Source organism: Eublepharis macularius, chromosome 18 (genome assembly GCF_028583425.1).
Source record: "Eublepharis macularius isolate TG4126 chromosome 18, MPM_Emac_v1.0, whole genome shotgun sequence".
NCBI classification, from domain to species: domain Eukaryota; kingdom Metazoa; phylum Chordata; class Lepidosauria; order Squamata; family Eublepharidae; genus Eublepharis; species Eublepharis macularius.
Window position 1 is genome coordinate 32,117,802 of NC_072807.1, and position 20,724 is coordinate 32,138,525.

Genomic DNA, 20,724 nt, shown 5'->3' on the forward strand with positions numbered 1-20,724 from the left:
AGCACCATGGTTTGGGGAGTGTTTGGGGGAGAGTCAAAGGCACATCTTGTATCCTTTCTGCTATGATTGAACTACAGTGCACACACAACTATATATGAAGATTGCTGGAAGGGTTCAGCTTTCATTGTATAGTGTATGTATAGGATTCAGTGATGTATGGAATGAACTTTTTCCTTTCATCTCCTAGCTCGAGATCTCATTTATCTGAGTCTTTTCCCAGTGGCTCCGCTCCGCTCTCCCCAAGCAGTGCCCATGCCCTGGGTACCTTCTCTGGCCTGTGTCTGACCTGCAGCGACATAACAAACAAGCAAAAGTGACCAATTTCCCTCGAGTCCAGCTGGTTGGCTGGTTGCCTGCTAACCCTTCTCCCCTTTGAAACCACATCACTTCCATTTATAGCGGCTGCTAAAAAGCAGCCTCCTCCTCCACAAAGCCTAACGTGGAGGTATTTTTAGGCTGTGATCATGCCCTGATCTAGCCCACTCTTTTTTTAGGCAATACAAATTTAGATCCATTCTCCACCCCTGTGCATCCAACAATTCGATCATGTGGACATTTACTGCCCTCCTTTGCACAAACTTAGGGTGGATAGTTGTACCCATGAGCCCCAGTGCTCTTTATCAGTGACGAATATGGGGTGCTCAGAGGCCACTTCCACAACCAACTGGCACAGATAAGTCACAGACCTACCAGAAGCAATACACTGTCAGTTGGAAGAGAATGATGTTCAGAAACCCAGAAGTTTCAATAGACTATGAAGGCAGAAGGGGAGGCAGGTCAGCAGAACTGGGTTGAGAGCAGGGCTTTTTTTTCAGCAGGAATGCGGTGGAACGGAGTTCCGGCACCTCTTAAAAATACTCGGCAATAATGCATAAAAATAACATTATTTCAAAGAATCCTGTGTACTTCTTCCAAATTTCCCTCTTGAGAGTTCCACCACCTCTTTTCCCAGAAAAAAAACCCCCTGTGAACTTAATAAATCTGGGAGAGAGACAGGTCAGCTCTACAAGCAAGATGCCTATCAAAGCCCAAGACGAGTAGCCGTCTTAGTCTGTCTGTAGCAGTAAAAAAGAGCAAGAGTCCAGTAGCACCGATAAGGCTAACAACAGTTGTGGTGTGATTCACGAAAGCTTATACCCCACCACAAAGACTCTTGCTCTTTTCTACAATCAAAGCCCAGGTAGAGCACCGGTTGAAGGAATGCCAGTGGGAATGGTAAGATACTAGGAAGTCCTCCCCACTTCAGACACCGTAAGGGCATTGCCCTGTTGTCCCAGGTCTCTGTAGAACAACCAGAAAGGCAACAGACCATTGGCCAATGAAGAGATAAGGTTAACTAGGCCTCCTGTTGACACCTGATGAACCACTGCCTGATGTCTGGCTTTCCCTGCTTTCTGCTTTCCCTGTCTTGCCCTGTCTTGCCCTTCTTCCAGACACACAGACTTATTTTATGACCCAATTGTTAAAAAAAGAACGAGACCACTACTTCTGCATACCACCACCATCCAGTCCACATTTCTATGGATTCGGGACTCCAAGAACAATTCTCCTAGTTCTGATGATGTTGGACACAGAATCCTAAATCAGGGAGATGCAGGGAACTTGAAGGCCAAAGTGGAAGAGCGCCATATTATTTGGGATGATGGTTGGAAGGAGCTGCTTTGCAGGAAGCAGGAAGCTTACCTCAGGGAGTCACTGAGAGCCACATTAATCAGAAATGGCTGATACAAAACTGAAAATGGACACAACCAGGGCTTTTTTTCAGCTGGAACATGGTGGAACAGAGTTACGGAACCTCTTGAAAATGGTAACATGGCTGGTGGCCCCGCCCCCTGATCTCCAGACAGAGGGGAGTTTAGATTGCCCTCCATGCCGCCAAGCGGTGCGGAGGGCAATCTCAACTCCCCTCTGTCTGGAGATCAGGGGGCGGGGCCACCGGCCATGTGACCATTTTCTCCAAGGGCAACCCACTGAGTTCCACCACCTCTTTTCCCAGAAAAAAAGCCCTGGACACAACACTTCAAGGTTCTTCTTCTTCTTTTTTTTTTGAGTGCAGGCATGCTTTATAAAATATCTGCTTCACTGTTGTACACTAAATTCTGATGTTTAAGTGATACACAACTTAAAAAGCTTTTTGGAATGGGTGTAAGTGAACCGGCTTTCCCTAACGATTATTAATTGTGACGATTTTTGAGATTTCAGAGCTCATTTTGAGTACCCAAATAGCCTTATGGTGATACATACTGTATCAATGCCCACAAGAAATCAAGAAATTTGAAGTTACCCAATGTGGTTTCAATTGCAAGCATTTTCAGGATTCCATTTAGGACTTCAGCATCACTTCATGGAAAGTCTAGAGTGTGCCTTGGTTGTACTTTTGACATGTTTTGTATTCAAAAGATACCCTTTAGTATGAACACTGAATTATATTTTTCTGGTTTTTCATGATGTGCTTGGAAGGGAACTCTTTGTGACTCGTGAATGAAGGCGGTCTCTCTGGGCCAAGCTACACATGACGAATGACACTTGAACGGCAAGTGTATTTCTCCCTGTTCACTTGCCCTCCACTCAATCCACTTGCCGTTCAAGTGTCATTCGTCATGTGTAGCTTGGCCCTCTGTCTCCCTCCCTGGTTACATCTGGGATCAAGGAACCCCGACGGCCAGAGTGGAAAAGCAACTGATCCATCAAATGCATTTATTCCGGCACAGAGAAGCAAAAGGCGAACCTACCACCATGCGGTTCAGTGAGACCCAGCAGTCGTCCGGGAAGTCTTGGAGCATGGGCACCAGGAACTGCAGGCAGCCGTCCCAGTGGCAGAGCAGCAGCATCATGCCGATCAGGTTGACGATCCGCACCACGGCGCTTGCCAGGTCATAGGTCATGTGGAAGATCTGGGGGGTGGGGGGGGCAACATGGGGAAAGACAATCAGCAGGCAAGAAGGTACAAAAGCAAGCAAAAGAGTGGAGGGTTGAGCATAACGGCTTGTGATGGGCCATGCGCCACAAGAATCACAGGATCATGGAATTGTAGAATCATGGAATCACAGGATCATGGAATTGTAGAATCATGGAATCACAGGATCATGGAATCATCGAATCGTAGAATCATGGAATCACAGGATCATGGAATTGTAGAATCATGGTGGAATCACAGGATCATGCAATTGTAGAATAATGGAATCGTAGAGTCATGGAATCATAGACTCATGACATCATGGAATCATAGAATCATAGAGTTGGAAGGTACCTCCAGGGCCATCTAGTCCAACCCCCTGCACAATGCAAGAAAATCACAACTACTGAATGCGGTGGCCGGACACTGTGTGCATCACAACCACCAGGGGCCAAGATCCGACTACCGATGTGTTAGCTGCAGAGCTAGAATAACGAGCAAGAGGCTAGCTTGGAATCAGGACTCCCAAGTCTGAATTCACACTCCTACTTTAGATGACAAGCCACTTCCCCAAATAGGGGGATAATTATTCTGGCCTACCTTACAGAGCTGTTGTATAGATTATAACAAGTGCTTGAAAGAGCTATACAAATGCTAAGGTGATCACCGTTTCTTTTCTTTGGTTCGTTCTCCATGACTATCTGGAGAAATCCTTGTCCCCAAAGGCTCCCTATTCACCCAGCCTTTCCAAAGATTATCACAGCAATTCACCCCACTTTCAATTCCATAAAACCGTCCGCTTGCCCTGAAAGCCCACCAATGCATTTTTCATTTCTAGTAACCACAGAAATGACTCAAACCCAAACAAAGGGAATAAAGGAGTTATTCCCCCCAGGTCAATAAATACAGATTGTCAATTTCCCGCTCTCACTGTGCACACCCCCAGCTTTCCCACCCCAGAATGCATGCTGTTTCCCCATATGGCAGATCCCATTTCTCAAGCGCAATCTGCATCTACAAACAACCTCACAACCTGTTTACACATTTTACTTCTACTGCTTGAGGCAACAGAATTTAAGGAAGAGAAGGAATCAAGCGAGGACAACTTCGAGATGAGGCACGCAAAGGTTAAAGTGCTTTTCTGAAATGGCAGTTCTGGATCCCAACATGTTTGTGTACATGTACCCACACATCGCTGTCCAACTCTGGGCCACAAAAAACGAACACAGATTTGGCTCTAAAGTTACTCTGATTTTGTGCTGTGGAGAAATTGCGCTGCATTTTCTTAATGTGTCAATCAAATTCATGAAGCCCTATGAAGCACATCCTTGCCCTGGATCAATTTGCACGCTGTCGTCTCAGCACGACATCTGACAAAATATGGGGTGAAAAGGAGGAAGGGGGTTGCTAGTAACCAGGGCTTTTTTTCTGGGAAAAGAGGTGGTGGAACTCAGTGGTGGAACTGAGGAGTGGACCGCACAATGGCATCACTTTGGGTCAGCTGGAACAAGGGGGGAGTTTTTAAAAGTTTAAATCACCCTCGGCAAAAATGGTCACATGGCCGGTGGCCCTGCCCCCTGATCTCCAGACAGAGGGGAGTTTAGATTGCCCTCCGCACCAGAGTGGCGATGAGCTCCGGAGTGCCGGAGCAGCGCGGAGGGCGATCTAAACTCCCCTCTGTCTGGAGATCAGGGGGCGGGGCCACCGGCCATGTGACCATTTTCAAGAGGTGCCGGAACTCCGTTCCACCGCGTTCCAGCTGAAAAAAAGCCCTGCTAGTAACCGAGGGGGGCTGAAACAGAAATAGGTTGAAATATATACTGTATTAAAGTTTTGCTTTTGCCTGCCTTGCCCTGGAGAGCCCAGGCAAGCCTGATCTTGGAAGATAAGCAGGGTTAGCCTTGGTTAGCAATAGGATGGGTGACCTCCAAGGAGGATCAGGGTCTCTATGCAGAGGGAGGCAATGGCAAACCCCCTCTGTTAATCCCTTGCCTTGAAAACCCCACCAGAGGTCATCCTAAGTCAGCTATGACTTGATGGCACTTTCCTCCACCACCGCTGCTCACCGCACGAAGCAGGACCTCTGCAGCCAGTCTGAGCTTATAATTGCCAAGATTCCAGCAAGAGGTAGCAGCGATGATGCAGAAAAGCAGAGGCCGGGGCTGCCCGTGCATGCTATCAATAGAAACTGTGTTGGAAAGAGCTGTTGGCATCACAGAACTTGGGAACTGTAAATCAGGTGAGGGACTTGAACCTTCTTTGCCAGAGATCTCGACCGCGTCTTGTTATCATCCTCTGTGGCCAAAGTGAGACTCGGCCCCTACTGGCTAGCAGTCTTGGCCACGTATAGGCATATTCCACAGCAGTGGGGCAGAGCCCTTCCACTATGAATTTTACAGCATCCACCACCAATCACAGCCGGCCCCTCTCGCTATCCTGTGCCACTTTTCTTTTTTGCTGTGAGATTTACAAATTGCAACTGGAAACTAAAGCCATCTCTTATTGGTGATAGCCTAATCAGAAAGCGTGGACTCTGGCACATCCTCCTAAAGGACCACACATTCCAGGAAGTATTTTTGTTTGCTTGCTTGTTTTTGCTCCACAAAGCAGCATTTAAGTTTGAGCCATGAACTTAAGGACCAAACTTATATAATGGACAGTGCAATCCTAAGCAGAGATACTCCAGTCTAACCAGTAGGATTAACTCTGTTTAGGATTGCGCTGGAAGTCTTCCACACACATAATCCCATCCAATCCATGCAGCTTCCTGAGCCAAAAATGTCTATTTAATTTCCAAAACAACACAGATAATTTCATGGTAATGGGTTTGCATTTCTGAGCCGAGCCTCACTAGGGTACCAACCTCACGGTGAGGCTTGGAGTTCTCTCACATTTACAGCTAATCTCCAGGTTACAGAGGTCAGTTCCCCCTAGGGTTGCCAGCTCCAAGTTGGGAAATTCTTGGAGATCTGGGGGCTGAAACCTGGAGAAACCTGGAGGAAGTGGGGTTTGGGGAGGGAAAAGACCTTGGCATGGCATAATTCTATAGAGTCCACCCCCAAAAGTAGCCATTTTCTCCAGGTGAACTGATCTCTGTGGCCTGGAGACCAGTTGTAATTCCGGGAGATCTCCAGCCACTACCTGGAGGCTGGCAACCCTAGTTCCCCTGGAGGAAACAGAAGCTTTGGGAGGTGGATTCTACGGCATTACACACCTGCTGAGCTCCCTCCCCTCCCCAAACTCCAACCTCCCCAAGCACCGCAGCCTAATCTGCAGGTAGGTTTGCCAGGTATCCAGTATTCACCCGAACAATCTGGTATTTTGGGGGACTATCCGGAGAAAAGGCCCCCCAAAATACCAGGCACCTGGCACCTCTCCCTCTCCTCCTCCTCCTTTTAGGCAGCTTGGTGTTCGTCAGCCTGCAGGGCCACCCGGCCTCCTGTGCAGTGCCAGGAAGAATGGCCAGACAGCCCACCCGGCTTCCTGTGCAGCACCTGGGAGTGGCCAGCTCACCCGGACATGGGAGGGTGCAATGATGTCACTCGCAGTAGTCATGTCATCATGCCATGTTGGGAGCATGCGCACTTTGTGCACGCAAGTTCATTAAAAAAGCAAGTCCTGTGCCCCGCCCTCTTCTGGACTCCATCTGGCAACCCTATCTGCAGGAATTTCCCAAGTTGGATATGACAACCCTGGGCCACTCTGAAACACCACCAAAGGCAGGAGAACTATAAAATCTGATATATGCAAATTGACAAGGGCGGTTTCTGCTCTACCTCCAGCAGTAGCCAGTAATGTGGAATGGAAAAGGTTGTGGGGGGGGGGACACATAATCAGCTTGCACATGTCCATTACCAAACAATAGAAACTGGGAAGCCGACACAAGAGTTGTTATTTTTAGCTGCAGTTCTATGATCATGCCCCAAGTACAGCAGTCTGGTGTGTGTATCAAGTGCCCCTCAAGTTGCACCCGACTTATGGCGGACCCAGCAAGATGGGTTTCATGGCAACTGAGAAGCAGAGGGGGTTTGCCAGTGCCTTCCTCAACAGAGCCTTCCTTGGTGGTCGCCCATCCAAGCACTGACCTTGCTTAGATTCCGAGGTCTGACAAGATTGGACTATACCATGCCACCTTCCCTCCAACAGAAGTCCTGGTGGTGGAGAGTTCCCTCAAGTCATAGCTGACTTACGGCAACCCCTGGAGTGGTTTTCATGGCAATAGACTAACAGAGGTGGTTTGCCATTGCCTGGCTCCTTGTTGGAGGTCTCCCATCCAATTACTAACCAAGGCCGACCCTGCTTAGCTTCTGAGATCTGACAAGATCAGGCTCACCTGGGCTATCCAGGTCAGGGAACAGAAGTCCCATCTGTCTCAATTTTATTCTGCTCTTCCTCTAGGAAGTTCATGGCAACTAGGGTTGCCAACTTCAGCTTGGAAAATTCCTAGAGATTTGAAGGGAGTGCTTGGGGAAAGGTGGAGTTCGGAGAGGGGAAGGACCCCAGTGAGATATAGTGCCATAAAGTCCACCTTCTGATGCTTCCATTTCCGCCAAGGGAACTGATCTTTGCCACATAGCAATGAATTGTAATTCCAGGAGAACTCTGGGTCCTATGTGCATGTTGGCAACAAGCAACCACCTTCCCACTCCCACTTTATCCTCACAACAACCCTCTGAGGTCAGTTAGGTTGGGACACAATGGTGACTCAAGGCCAGCCAGTAAACTTCAAAGTTGACACAGACCGAACACATCTATGAGCCAAACTACAAGTGACAAATGACACTGGAATGGCAAGTGAACAGACTCACGTGTATTCCTCCCTGTTCACTTGCCATTCACTTGCGCTCCACTTGATCATTATGTGGTCAAGTGGCGCGCAAGTGAATGGCAAGTGAACAGGGAGGAATACACGTGAGTCTGTTCACTTGCCATCCCAGTGTCATTCGTCACTTGTAGCTTGGCTCTAAGCTACCATCTCAAGTGACAAACTCCCGTTATACTTCTAATGATTGAGAGAGGACAGGAACAAAGAAAGGGGTATTTCTAGGGCATCCCTATTGCTTCTTCTTGAGACACGGGCATCCCGGCCCGCCAGCTGTGGTTTCCCCACTGCGGGCAATCAGGAATGGCAGTAACCTCGCAGGCCAGCTTGGTGGCAGAAGGGAACCTGGCACCACAGCATGTGAATGTATTGGAAACGTTGCTGATTTATTTACACAGACATCCCAGCTGGTCTCCAACAGTTGCCAGGCAATCTTTGCGCGAGCGACGGATATCTGTGAGGCAAATGCTCTCCCAAACCACCTCTAATGACAGACCATGGCAGCACAGGCTGGGAGCCTTTTGTCAAGAAGTAAAATTGCTTCATAAATTCAGGGTTTTCCAAGGCCACTATTTGACTACATTCCTGTGAAGGGATACTGTTACAAAATCACCCCCTGTCTAGGAAGAAAACAATATTATATAACATTGTGCAGGAACCAACCTCTAAAACTTGTTCTCAAGTGTGCCAGTAGGCAACCCGAGGCAAAAGAAAAAAATCTATTACAGCGAAAATCGGATAGAAGAGTTCCCCCTCTCCTCCCCTCGCACCCTGGACCTAGGGACAGACTCCAATGAGGATCCCGGATTACACCCTGACGTGTATCTTTTGTTTAAAAATTAGTTGTGAAGGACCCCGAACTGGATTGTGAGCTTATGGAAGGATTTTTAAAAAGTTCTTTCCTCGCTCTGCTATTTCCCTGATTGAGACCAGCCTTTCTTAGAGTACTGTTAGCCCTGAGAGGGGGGAAAGGGGGAGAATGGATTTCAACAGCATGGGAAGAAAAAGTTAAATCACCTCACACGATAACCCTGTTTCGCTTTGAGGTTTCCCCTGTAGCTGTTTTTAAAGTCTAGACCACAGCTCGGTCCATCTGACCACAAGGAAAGTTTCAGTTTGACCCTCAGAAACCAAAGTCAGATCACCTTTAGCCTTCCTTTTAAAAATCAGAAGAGTCTTAACTCTTCCCCCAAACCCTTCTTTTTAGTACATTATAGTGCTTTTTCTGCTGTGGTCTCGACGTCCAAGGAATCTTCTAGCATGAAAGACTAGAAAACATTCCTTTTTGAACAGTCACGGAAAGACCTTCTGTGAATTTTATTTATTTTACTTTATTTATACTTTGCCTTTCTCCCCAGCGGGGACCGGAAGTGGCTCACATCATTCTCTGTCCTTCCATTTTATCCTCACAACAACTCAGTGAGGTAGGTTAGGTTGAGAGTGTATGATAGACCCAAGGTGATAGACCCAATGAGCTTCCATGGCCAAGTGGAGATTCGAACCTGGCTCTCCCAGAGTCTAGGGTTGCCATCTCCAGTTTGGGAAATTCCTGGAGATTTGGCAAGTGGGGTCTGGGAAAGGCAGGGTTGGAGGAGGGGAGAGGCCTTAACTAGGTATAATGCCAAAGAAGCCTCCTTCCAAAGCAGCCATTTTCTTCAGGGGAACTGATCTCTGTGGCCTGGAGATCAGTTCTAATTCCAGATCTCCAGCCACCACCTAGAGGTTGGCAAGCCTATCCCAGATCTTAGCCCGACGCTCTAACCACCATACTATGCTGGTTCTCTAATAAATACGGTGGCTCGTTTGAGGACCATCTGCTGGTTTGTTCATATTTTTTGTCAGAAACTAGAAACGAGGGTTTGTTTGAAGTGACAAAAAAGCCTTCCATAATACATTCCCTGTTGTGTGGCACAATATTATATAAACTGACGGATGGAGATCTAAGCCAGAATGCTCATTACAGCTGTTACCAGAGGCTGTAACTCTGTTGGCTTCCTTTCGTCAGGCAAGGGTCTTTCAAAGCCGCTTTTCCAAAGCATTCCAGAATGAACACGGATCTCTTTGGGGGGACTGCAGTAACCTGTGACTTTCAGCCGTCTGGATTGGAGGATTCTTTAAAAAGGCCAGCCGCCGGGAAGTTCATTTGCATTGCGTGTCTTGACAAGACAATGCCCGGTCTCAAAAATAAAACTTAAGTGCCCAAATGTCTGCTCATTAACTACTGTAATCAATCCATTTTTTTAAATGCCAGAAGCCTTTAAATAAGAGGGGGGGGGGAAACTGCAGCCCTGTTTGCAGCTGGAAGAAGTGATCCAACAAAAAATATACCGTTGATCAATCAAAACGTGGATGTTAAGAATGAGCAAAAGCAGGGCTTTTTTTCAGGGGGAACGCGGTGGAACGGAGTTCCAGAACCTCTTGAAAATACTCGGCAATAGCGCTTGAAAATAATATTTCAAAGAAACCCATGTGTTTCTTCCTCGTTTCCCTCTTGAGAGTTCCACCACCTCTTTTCCCAGAAAAAAAACCCTGAGCAAAAGGATTTCAGCAGCTGAAAAGAGTCCCAGTTTTCTGTTGGTATAAACTGGGACACAATACAATCTCTGGACTTCTCGAGGCAATGGTTTTAATTATTGTTACAATAGGGAGTGCCTCCCTGTGTTGCCTAACAGGACAGAAATAATCTAAGTGGCCACCATAAAGAAAATGGCCATCAAGATCAGCCCTAACTGTTTTTTAAAAGTTGAAATAAGCATTCCATGTAACACGCCAAACCCCAAGAATAGAAATGTGAAGCCCTTCCCCAAAGGATCCAAGAGAAGATCAAATGGGATAAGAGGTTGGGGACATTCAAAATATTCAGACATGACAAACAAACCATAGAAACATAAAAACATAGCACTGCAAGGTACACCAACGGTCATCTAGTCCAACCCCCTGCACAATGCAGGAAATTCAAAGCTCCCCCCGCCCCCAGTGACTGCTGCTCTATGCCCAGAGGAACAAAGGAGATTACAGTTGTGAACACTAACTGAATAGCAAGTCAAATGTACCAGAGGAAAATTCCTTCCTGACCCCAAAGTGCCAACAGGCATTACCCTGGGTATGTAGGAGCCACAAGAACCTAGCACCGCCTCACCCTTTCACGCCCGCCCTCTCGAAATCTGCCTAAATTCATACTGAGTCATAAAATCAGAACTGCTGTCAGATGGCCATCTAGCCTCGTCTTAGGAACCTCCAGAGAAGGAGAGCCCACCACCACCCGAGGAAGCCTGTTTCACTGAGGGACCACTGTAATTGTCAGGAAGTTCTTCCTAATGTTTAGCCGGAAACTCTTTTGATTTAATTTTAACCCATTAGTTCTGGTCCCCTCTGGGGCAACCGAAAACAACTCCACTCCATCCTCTATGTGACAGCCCTTCAAATGCTTGAAGAGGGCTACCGTATCATCTCTGTCACCCCTTCTCCAGGCTAAACATACCCAAGTCCTCAGAAGACTTGGTCTCTAGACCCCTCACTATCTTTGTTGCCCTCCTTTGGACACTTTACAGCTTGTTAACATCCTACTTAAACTGGGTGCCCAAAAGTGTACATAGTTCTCCAAGTGGGGTCTAACCAGAGCAAAGTCAAGTAATATCATCATTTCATCTGATCTGGACAGTATACTTCTATTGATGCAGGCTGAAATCGCATTTGCCTTTTTAGCTGCCGCATCACACTGCTGACTTATGTGCAGTGTATGATCTACTAAGACCCCTAAATCGTTTTCGCACATACTACTGCCAAGACAAGGTTGTGTGTGTGTGTGCCTTTGATTTTATCCTAGCTAAATGCCACACTTTACATTTGCCTCTGTTGAAACTCATTTTGTTAGCCCAGCTTTCCAGCCTGCCAAGACCATCCTGAATCTTGATTCTGTCTTCTACCGTATTTGCTACCCCTCCCAATTTAGTACCATCTGCAAATTTAACGAGCATCCCCTCTATTCCTTCATCCACATAATTTATAAAAAAGTTGAACAACGCAGGGCCCAGGACAGATCCCAGAGGCACTCCACTTGTCACCCCTCTCCAAGAGGATGAGGAGCCATTTATAAGCACTCTTGGGGTGTGATCCGTCAACCAGTTACAGAACCACTTGACAGCAGTATGATTCAAACCACGTTTTACCAATTTGTCAACAAGAATATCATGTAGAACCTCATCAAAAATGCCTTACTGAAATCAAGATAAACTATGTCCACAGCATTCCCCTGATCCAATAAAGTAGTACCTCTCTCCAAAAAAGGAGATAAAATTAGTCTGACATGACCTGTTATTGATTTTTCCATTATTAAAATAAGCTTTAGAAGCCTGTTGACTCCTGCATCTCCTCTCAATTTCCCTTATGCGAGGTTCAGATATTAAAAATTTTCCTGGTCCCAAAGAAACTGCAGTTTGTTGCAACTTTAACATTGTACAAAACGGAAAACTGGTTTGCTCTCTTACCTACAAACCAAGACTAAAGCGTTGTTCAGAGTCTTAGCTTACTAGCAAGAGAATAAACCATAGTTTGTCATTTATTTTTACTTAAAATATTTATACGCCTGCCTTTCTCCAGAGTGTCGACCCAAAGTGGGTAACAACAGTATAAAAACAATCTGATAAAACAAACATTAGAACAACAGATATGAAAACATTAAAAATTAATCTGAAAACACTTTATGCCTCCACCAGCAGAATTTTTCCCTTTCAACCAGTCTTATGTTGCCCCACCCTGACCTGGACAGCCCAGGTGAGCCTGATCCTGTCAGATCTCAAAAGCTAAGCAGGGTCAGCCTTGGTTAGTAATTGGATGGGAGACCTCCGATGAAGACCAGAGTTGCAGAGGTGGGTGATGGCTAACCACCTCTCTTAGTCTCTTACCATGGAAACCCCACTAGAGGTCGCCATAAGTCAGCTATGACTTGGTGGCACTCTCCACCACTGCCCCCAAAGGCCTTCTCTCTGGAAAACCAGGAAGTAAAGTGCTCCCTGACCTCTTCCAAGAGGGTGTTCCAGAGGCACACGGCTGCCACTGAAAAGGCCCAGATTGCTGCTTGTGCCTAATTCAGACATCATGACAAACTTAAGTTTTCCCAGAATCAGGAAGTCTTCAATATCCAAATTGCACATGGGGGGGAGGGGGGGAGGAAGGATGCATCCCTGGGGACTTCCAAATCTTATTCTCTTACCAAACAAACCATGATAGTTTCTCTGTACATGAAAATTAAGTCGCTATGGCACAGGGCAGACACAAAGAATGGACCACAGCTCCCCGTGGCATATGAAAACCGTTCCAACGAGGATTCAGTGGGGAAATCACATTCAATGGGATGCAGGTTTCTTGATAACGGGAAATAGAAGGAAACTCAAGTGGAGAGCAAAATCATTAGTCTAGCTCTAAGCCTTCCCAAGCCCTGGACTTCCTTGCTATTCCTTCTCATCCTTTGGCAAATGAAACCTCCACAGGCATCTCCTGTGGTTTGGCTGTCTTGCCAGTACTCCAAGCCCTGTCTGTAAGTGTTGTGTGAATGACAGCTGAAAGCAGGGGTGGAAGATGCACCTCGCTCACTGTCACTCATCAAACTTCTCATCACCACAGGTCTGTGGGCTACAGAAAACACAAAAAGGTAACTACTCCTCTGAAGCCTTGAATCTCAAGCGTAGATTACCCCAGCCCATTTTTTTGTACACAGGATATATTGATTCCCACGGGACAGAAGATGATGGATGCCTCCGAGCATAACGAAGAGGAAACAGGCCTACACCACACGAGCCTGGACTGAGATTAAAAGCTCCCAGGAGGAAGTCGGTAAGAGACTGCCACTCTCTATATAAACAGGTGCATACCAGGCATTCCAGAGAGCCCAGGATACATCCCTATGGAAACATTCTCCAAGGCAGAGAGATTATTTATGGATTATGTTTAACGCTACCGTTTTCAGACAGACTGGCTCCCAGATTGAGCACAGCCATAAACAAATATCTACATCTACAAGATTAAAAATACTACATTGTTCCTTCTATTAGTGAACTAGAGGGCATGTGTACTGACTTGGACAGTCTCATGCACATGGGAACACACTCATTCATCCCATATATTCAGTCTCTAGAGGAATGAAAGAATAATGTCTGTGTCTGAAGAGTAGAGATGGGCACGAACCGAAATACGAACCAAAGTTCGTGACGAACCGGGCTGGTTCGTGGTTCTTGAACTGGCGGTTTGTCAGAGCCCATTTCTGACGAACCGCCATGAATTTTAGACTGGTTTGTTTGGTTCGTTTTTTGGTTTGTCACTGTAGACAGCCTGGCACTAATCAATCAGTTTCCCAGGCAACAGAGGATGGACTTCCTGCAGACCTTCTGCTGACCCAGAAGTGGCCTTCTGCTGACCCAGAAGTGACGATTTGCTGACCTGGATGTGACGTTTTCACGAACAAAGCAAATCGGTTCGCAAACTGGGGCAGGTTCATGAAAGTTCGTGGTTCATGAAATGTGACGAACCACGAAATGCATGGTTAGGTTTTTTCCCAGTTCATGCCCATCTCTATTGAAGAGTCCTAAATAGACCATATTGATTGGTTTGCAGGCACAGTTCAAAGTGTTGGTCTTGAGCGGCTTAAGGGCAAGATACTTAGGCCGTTTTCACATAGTCAGTTGTTCCCACCCTTTGCCTGCTTTTTGTGTGTGTTTTGCGGAGTCACTCCAAAAACTCAGCCTCCACACACACTCCCCTAAAGTGCTTACCTTGCGGTTTGGGAGGGGAGGTCAGGCACTTTCGTCGTTGTCGCCCATCTCCCTTTCAAATGATTTTTTGCTCTGCACATGTGCAATTGCATGCTAAGAGCTTTGGGGGAGGAGCTGGGCTGTGATCAAACGATTCCTCAGAGTGCTTTAACCATTCACATGCCCAAGGAGGCAGAAGAAGCACTCTGTCAGCTCGTGGCAAAAGAAAAGAACAGGGAAATTGTGGTACCAGAAAAAGCACAGAAAAAACAGAAACCAAGCAGCATGCAAGCATTTTGCAAATGGAGACATCTGGAATTGGGGCGGCGGGGAGCCACCAGCATTCTGTGAGTGGGCTGTCCCTATAAGGACGTGTAGAAACAGCCTTAAACAATTGCCTCCTTTTACTGAACTGTTTAGCCCTCAACAAGTTAAGATCTTCTTCCTCCCAAGCCGCCACTCTCCATTCCCCTGCCTACAGGTAGCTGGATATGGTTTTTTTTCAGCGGTGGTATCTCACCTTTGTCATGGCCTCCCCTTCGAGGCTTGCCTGGTGCCTGCAAACCTCCATGTGGGGCCTGGAGCTCTCCTGGGACTACAACTGATCTTCAAACTACAGAGATCAGTTCCCCTGAAGAAAATGGCTGCTTTGGGAGTCTACGGAATTGTACCCCGATGAGGTCCCTCCCCAAACTCTGCCTTTCTCAGGCTCCACCTTCAAAACTCCAGGAATTTCCCAAACCCAAGCTGGCAAGTCTGCAGCACCTACATTATTTTCTTTTAGATGCCAGACGAAAACATGTCATCGTATTTAGGGGGTTACCATCAGCTCTGCTCTGTTTCATGGATAGCTTTTACATGGTCCTGCCAGTGCTTCGTGAGCTTGCCTTGGACCCACCCGGTGGCTGTGTTCCAGGAGATGGTGACAGCCGTATGTGCCCACCTCCTTTTTCCTCAAGTTGCTGGCTCCAGCGGCACTGGCCAACACTTTGGCACTTATTTCGTTCACAACAGTTCTGTGAGCACAGCCGTTTGGCACCTGTGCCAAGGTTTGCTTGTGCCTCTTGCGGCAGAATCAAAGGAATTTCAATGACCTCCATGTTTATTCATGTTGTCTGCGGTCAGAATTATTCAAGCAGATGGTGTGCAAGTGGGGATCTAGGATTGCGAACACTGGGTTTGGAAATTCATGTAGTTTTGGGTACAAAGCCTGGGGAGGGAAGAGTGCTGTACAGGGAGTCCACCAAACAGCCACGTTATCCAGGGAAACTGATCTCTGTAGTCTGGAGAGCAGCTGTAACTCCAGGACAACTTCTGAACCCACCCAGAAGATGGCAACTCTATATGGGTCTGTGTGTAAATATAACAAAAAGGGTAATGTATATACTATAAATATTAGAAATATTAAAATGGTCAAATGCCTAGGAGGCTGTCATACACAAAGCCAAAGCGGGAGGATTCTCTATCCTTTCAAGGAATAATGCATCACCTCTTCTTCCCAATAGCCTCTTGGAGCATGACATTTCCTGAGTGTTTTGGCAGAGAGTAAACCAACCACCCCCGTATCAAGCTGTTCCCCTGCTTTGCACTGGCTAGCTGTTTTGTTGTGTTGGCTCTTGTGCCAATAATACTGGCAGTCAGGCTTGGCAGCTGTCTAGCCTTCTAGCCAAACATACACACCCAATTGGCTCTCTTAGTGCCAGTTATCATTAACCCAGGCAGATTGGTGAGAATCTCTAGCCCCTGCTTTTTCAGCACACCCCCGCCAAGGAACCTTGGGTGCATTGAACCTGCCACTGAACAGGGAAGAGGATTAGTAAAATGATAGGAGAAAGCCATTACCGGTAGACTAGAACGGCTGTCCCACCTGCCGAGTCTAAAATGAAATAAACATTCCACACTCATATAAGCCAAAAAGCTTGACAAGTGGCCCAGGCTTTCTAAGCATTGAAGAAATGTTGGACAAGATTCCGTGCGCATGCGGCATACAGAATGCAACTGCTCCAAGGGGTGAGAGAACAGAATAGATGTTCTTGGCTCTTCCAAAAATAATTCTGCAAAATGCCCTACCAGGATATCAACGAGAACATGGCTGATTCTGCATGGCTTACCTGAAGACAGGACGTTGCGGAACATGCCAGAAAAAACATGGAAGATCGCATTTTCTCACATGAGTTTTGCACGACATCACACAAAACTCGCGCAAGAAAACGCGATCTTCCGTGTTTTTTCCGGCATGTTCTGCAACGTCCCGGCTTCAGGTAAGCCGTGTGGAATCGCCCCATGTGTCCCGAGGAGAGTTTCAAACATTTCAGATGTCTTTAAAAAAAAATTCTCTCAAAATTTTGCTCCTGGACTTCACACAAAACTTGAGCTTAGGTTTATGAAGGCCATGTCTTTATTGGAGGAACTGCATATAGCACAGCTCAGTCTAATTCTTGACACTAGAGTTATCATTTCCCCGCTGGGATGGGAGATCTCCCATTCTTTCATTCTTACAATATTTGCCCTATGGCAACCTTTCGGCCTAATTGTAGCATTCCAGTTACCTCCCCCCCGCCCTCATTCTGAGTTCTGCCAACTAACAATTTTGATGGAGCTTTAAAAGGTTTGCAATTTTTCATCTATCCTATCAGAAAATGTATGAACTGGCTAAATATTTCTCTTATTTAATAGTTCCAAAATATTGACGCTCTTTCATGTTACTCAGATGCAATGCATTACCTTCTGCAGAAATGAAGGGCCGTTTTAGATGAATTCCCTCTGAGAAGCGCTACTGTATTCATTCTACAGATCAAGTTGATTCAATTGCCCGTATCTTTTTTCGTTGCCCCCATTACAATTTACTTCGCAATCAATATATTACTCCCTGGACTGAATGTCGACAGAATATTTCTGAACAACAGAAACTAAAGATCTTGCTGTCAGGCAAGATTTTAAAAATGCACGTTATCTAGCTATATTTATCTATGGAGTTAAAAATTACTTATAAAATACTTGATGTATAGCTTGCAGGCTGTTAAGTTACAAGAAAAGGAAAAGGTTCGCAATGCGTATATGTATTACCCATGTAAGGCTCACTACGGCTCAGGGCAGAGGGCAATGCAGAGCTGGTGAAAAGCCCTCCCCTCCTCACCAGTCTAGAACAGCAAATGTCAAATGTCTCCACTGGAGGAAAAAAATCCCCGCTCTGTCCCGAACCCGGCAGATTGTGCCAACATTACCTAAACAAGGGGGAGAATGGGGGAGTAAGTTGCATCTGGTGAGAGACTGGTGGAGGGGGAACTTTGGTGCACTCCAGGGGTTAAAAAGCCCTTGGCCTTCCCTCCACCATTAATCATTTAACTACACCCTCTAACATCACTGATTTCGGCAAGGGGCACTGTATGGTGCGGTGGGAACAGTAAACACAGAGACACTATCTGTGCTTGACATGGAATGGTTTAATTACAAAAGCTATCTAAAATGTATGTGTGTTATGTGCCTTCACGTCACCTCCAATCTATAGTGATTCTAAGAATTAAAGACCTCCCAAATGTCCTGTCATTTACAGACTTGCTCAGATCTTGCAAAGTGGAGAACGTGGCTTCCTTTATTGAGTCCAGCCGTCTTGCTTTGGGTCTTCCTCTTTTCCTGTGGCCTTCCACTTTTCCTAGCATTATTGTCTTTTCCAGAGAGTCTTGTCTTCTAAATATGTGCCCAAAGTGCAACAGCCTCAGTTTTGTCATTTTATCTTCTAGGTTGAATTCAGGCTTGATTTGATCTAGAGCCGACTTATTTGTCTTTTTGGCCGTGCATGGTATCTGCAAAACGCTCCCCCAGCACCACATTTCAAATGAATCAGTTTTCTCCTTGTCTGCTTTCTTCATTGTCCAACTTTCACACCCATACACAGTAGTGGGGAATAATATCATAGGGTGGAATATTTTCATTTTGGTCCCCAGAAAGCCATCCTTATTCCTTAAAGATCTTTTCTAGTTCCTTCATGGCTGCTCTTCCAAGTCTCAATTTTCTATCCCCTTTAGTTGATAATTGAGCCAAGGAATAGAAAATCTTTAACAATTTCCATTTTTTTATTGTCAGTCTTAAAATTGTGCAATTCCTCAGTAGTCATTGTCTTCTTGGTGTTCAGCTATGATGAGATGCTCCAACTTAAAAATACCCAGGACAAAAAAAAGAGAGACTTCCACAATCCAATAACAAAACTCATGTGATTCGGCTTATCTTTGTGTCTAGCTCATTTCTTACAGCAACTGGCTGATCCTGAAAGAAGCGTGCGTCTTGCTGACTCATGGTACTGCAATACTGCTATAATGCATTCGTGCTGGAAAATACATGCTAACTCACCAAAGACTTGCACCTCAATCCTGCTAGCAGCTGTTAAGGCAGGGTTACACCCAAGCCTGAGCCACACAGGACAGCTCCTATCATTTTCCTGCTAGCGGAGCTTTTCAGTGGATACAAGAGAGAGAGGAGGCAATTCAGTTGGACGGGAGATGAGGTGAGCTTAGGGGCTGCACCAGAGATACAGGAGCCAAGAAAGGCAACCACTGACTGCCCGGATGGGTCATATTTCCTAGCACATGTGAGCCTGGTGATTGCAAAGAAGAGAAGAGTGATATGTTTCTTTTTTAGAGCAGCTATCTCTCCAGAAGCCCTAAACTGTTTTTCACCTCCGGGAAGAGGAGGAAGATATCAAGGATCACAGAGTAATACACTCTGGCCTCTGCAATCCTAACACTTTTGGGTTCAAGAAGTTCATGCCGCTTAAAATGAATTTTGGCCCTGGTCTCAGCTGCTAGAGGACAATTCTACAGGGGCTTATAATCTAGAGGGTTGAAGACCACTGCTCTTAAAGGCAAGGCATAACAGCATATGGGGAAAAGATTAAGATTACACTGTAAACAGCGCATGAAGTTTTCCTTTTCCACAGATGATAGGCAGAAATCTAATCCTTTGAGAGTTGAAGAATTGCTTTCCAGATCTTTTAATTTTCATCCTAACTTGGATGGCCCAAGCGAGCCCAGTCCTGTCAGATCTTGGAAGCTACCGAGCAACAAAACTACCTTCAATAAATAGTAAGATCTTGCCCACCTTGCAGGAACGGTGTATACTTACCATCGTCTATTTACACTGCGGGAATGAAGGGACCGAGGTTGCACTTTACATACTTGCTCTTGAGGACCTGAAGTACTACCTATTTATACCGGTTTTACTATTTATTAAAGGTGTATTAACTATTTATTGAATATATATTGCATGAAGTCTGTACAAATTGTTGTGTATTCATCATGATCCATTGAGACATTGTATTGTGTATTTATGATCCACTGAGTTATTGTACAACCAAGTGGGCGCTGTACATATATTTGTAATAGAGTGATAGCTTATTGAATTGAAACAATTGTTTACTTTATCATGCTCCTTGCACTTTAAGATAAAAATTGAATAAGGTACCAATATTCTGACTGTTTGGCACGGGGACTATAATCTTGTTGTTTGATGGTTCTGACCCCTGTAAGCCCAATAATTGGTTGCTTTAGATCTTGGAAGCTAAACAGGGTTATCCCTGGTTTGTATTTGGATGCAAGACCGCCAAGGAAGTCCAGAATCGCTATGCAGAGGCAGGCAATGGCAAGCTACCTCTGTTCGTCTCTTGCTTTGAAAACCCTCTGAGGTTGCCATCAATTGGCTGTAACTTGACAGCACTTTGCACAAACACGTGAAGATGCACGCATGTTACAGTAAGCTGCAAGCTGAATTCATAAAATGTTGTTGAAGCTGCCAGGCTGCTGCATTAAAAAACACTGTAATTTTGGAGAGCGTAATGGCTGAGCAGTGATCCGCGAGGTCTCTGGATCCAGTCTCGTAGTCACAACCTCAGCAAGCATCGTTAAGCATGTCGCTCTCTTGCTGGCCTAATTTGCAGTGCTGTTGCAATGAGATCATGTGTACAAATTGCTTTGAACACTGATCATGCTATAGAAATGCGAAGTATCATTATCATAACCAAGACAAATGAAGACAGCTATAATTATGCTTCAATGTGGTCTCAGTTACCGCCTAATCAGATCACAACGTTAAAAGTCACGTTAATCCAACACTCTAGCCACACTGGCTTTTCCCTTTCCAAAATCTGAAACTGTTGCAAAATAGTTTGCTCTTCGGATTTGTTTTGGCTTCAGTCCAAATAAACTATTTGATGGGAAGAACTATGTGAATTGAATAACAATAACAACAACATTCGATTTATATACCAC

At 45.8% G+C, this 20,724-nt stretch overlaps 1 protein-coding gene across 1 annotated transcript in view; it reads right to left on the minus strand.

Moving 5' to 3' along the window:
- The window catches only part of HCN4 (hyperpolarization activated cyclic nucleotide gated potassium channel 4), a 115,734-nt gene that overhangs the window by 36,676 nt on the left and 58,334 nt on the right, over window positions 1–20,724 (minus strand). The window contains exon 3 of the mRNA XM_055002801.1: window positions 2,733–2,894. Within this exon, the coding sequence (XP_054858776.1) occupies window positions 2,733–2,894 (162 nt within the window). The remainder of the gene's footprint in view (window positions 1–2,732; window positions 2,895–20,724) is intronic.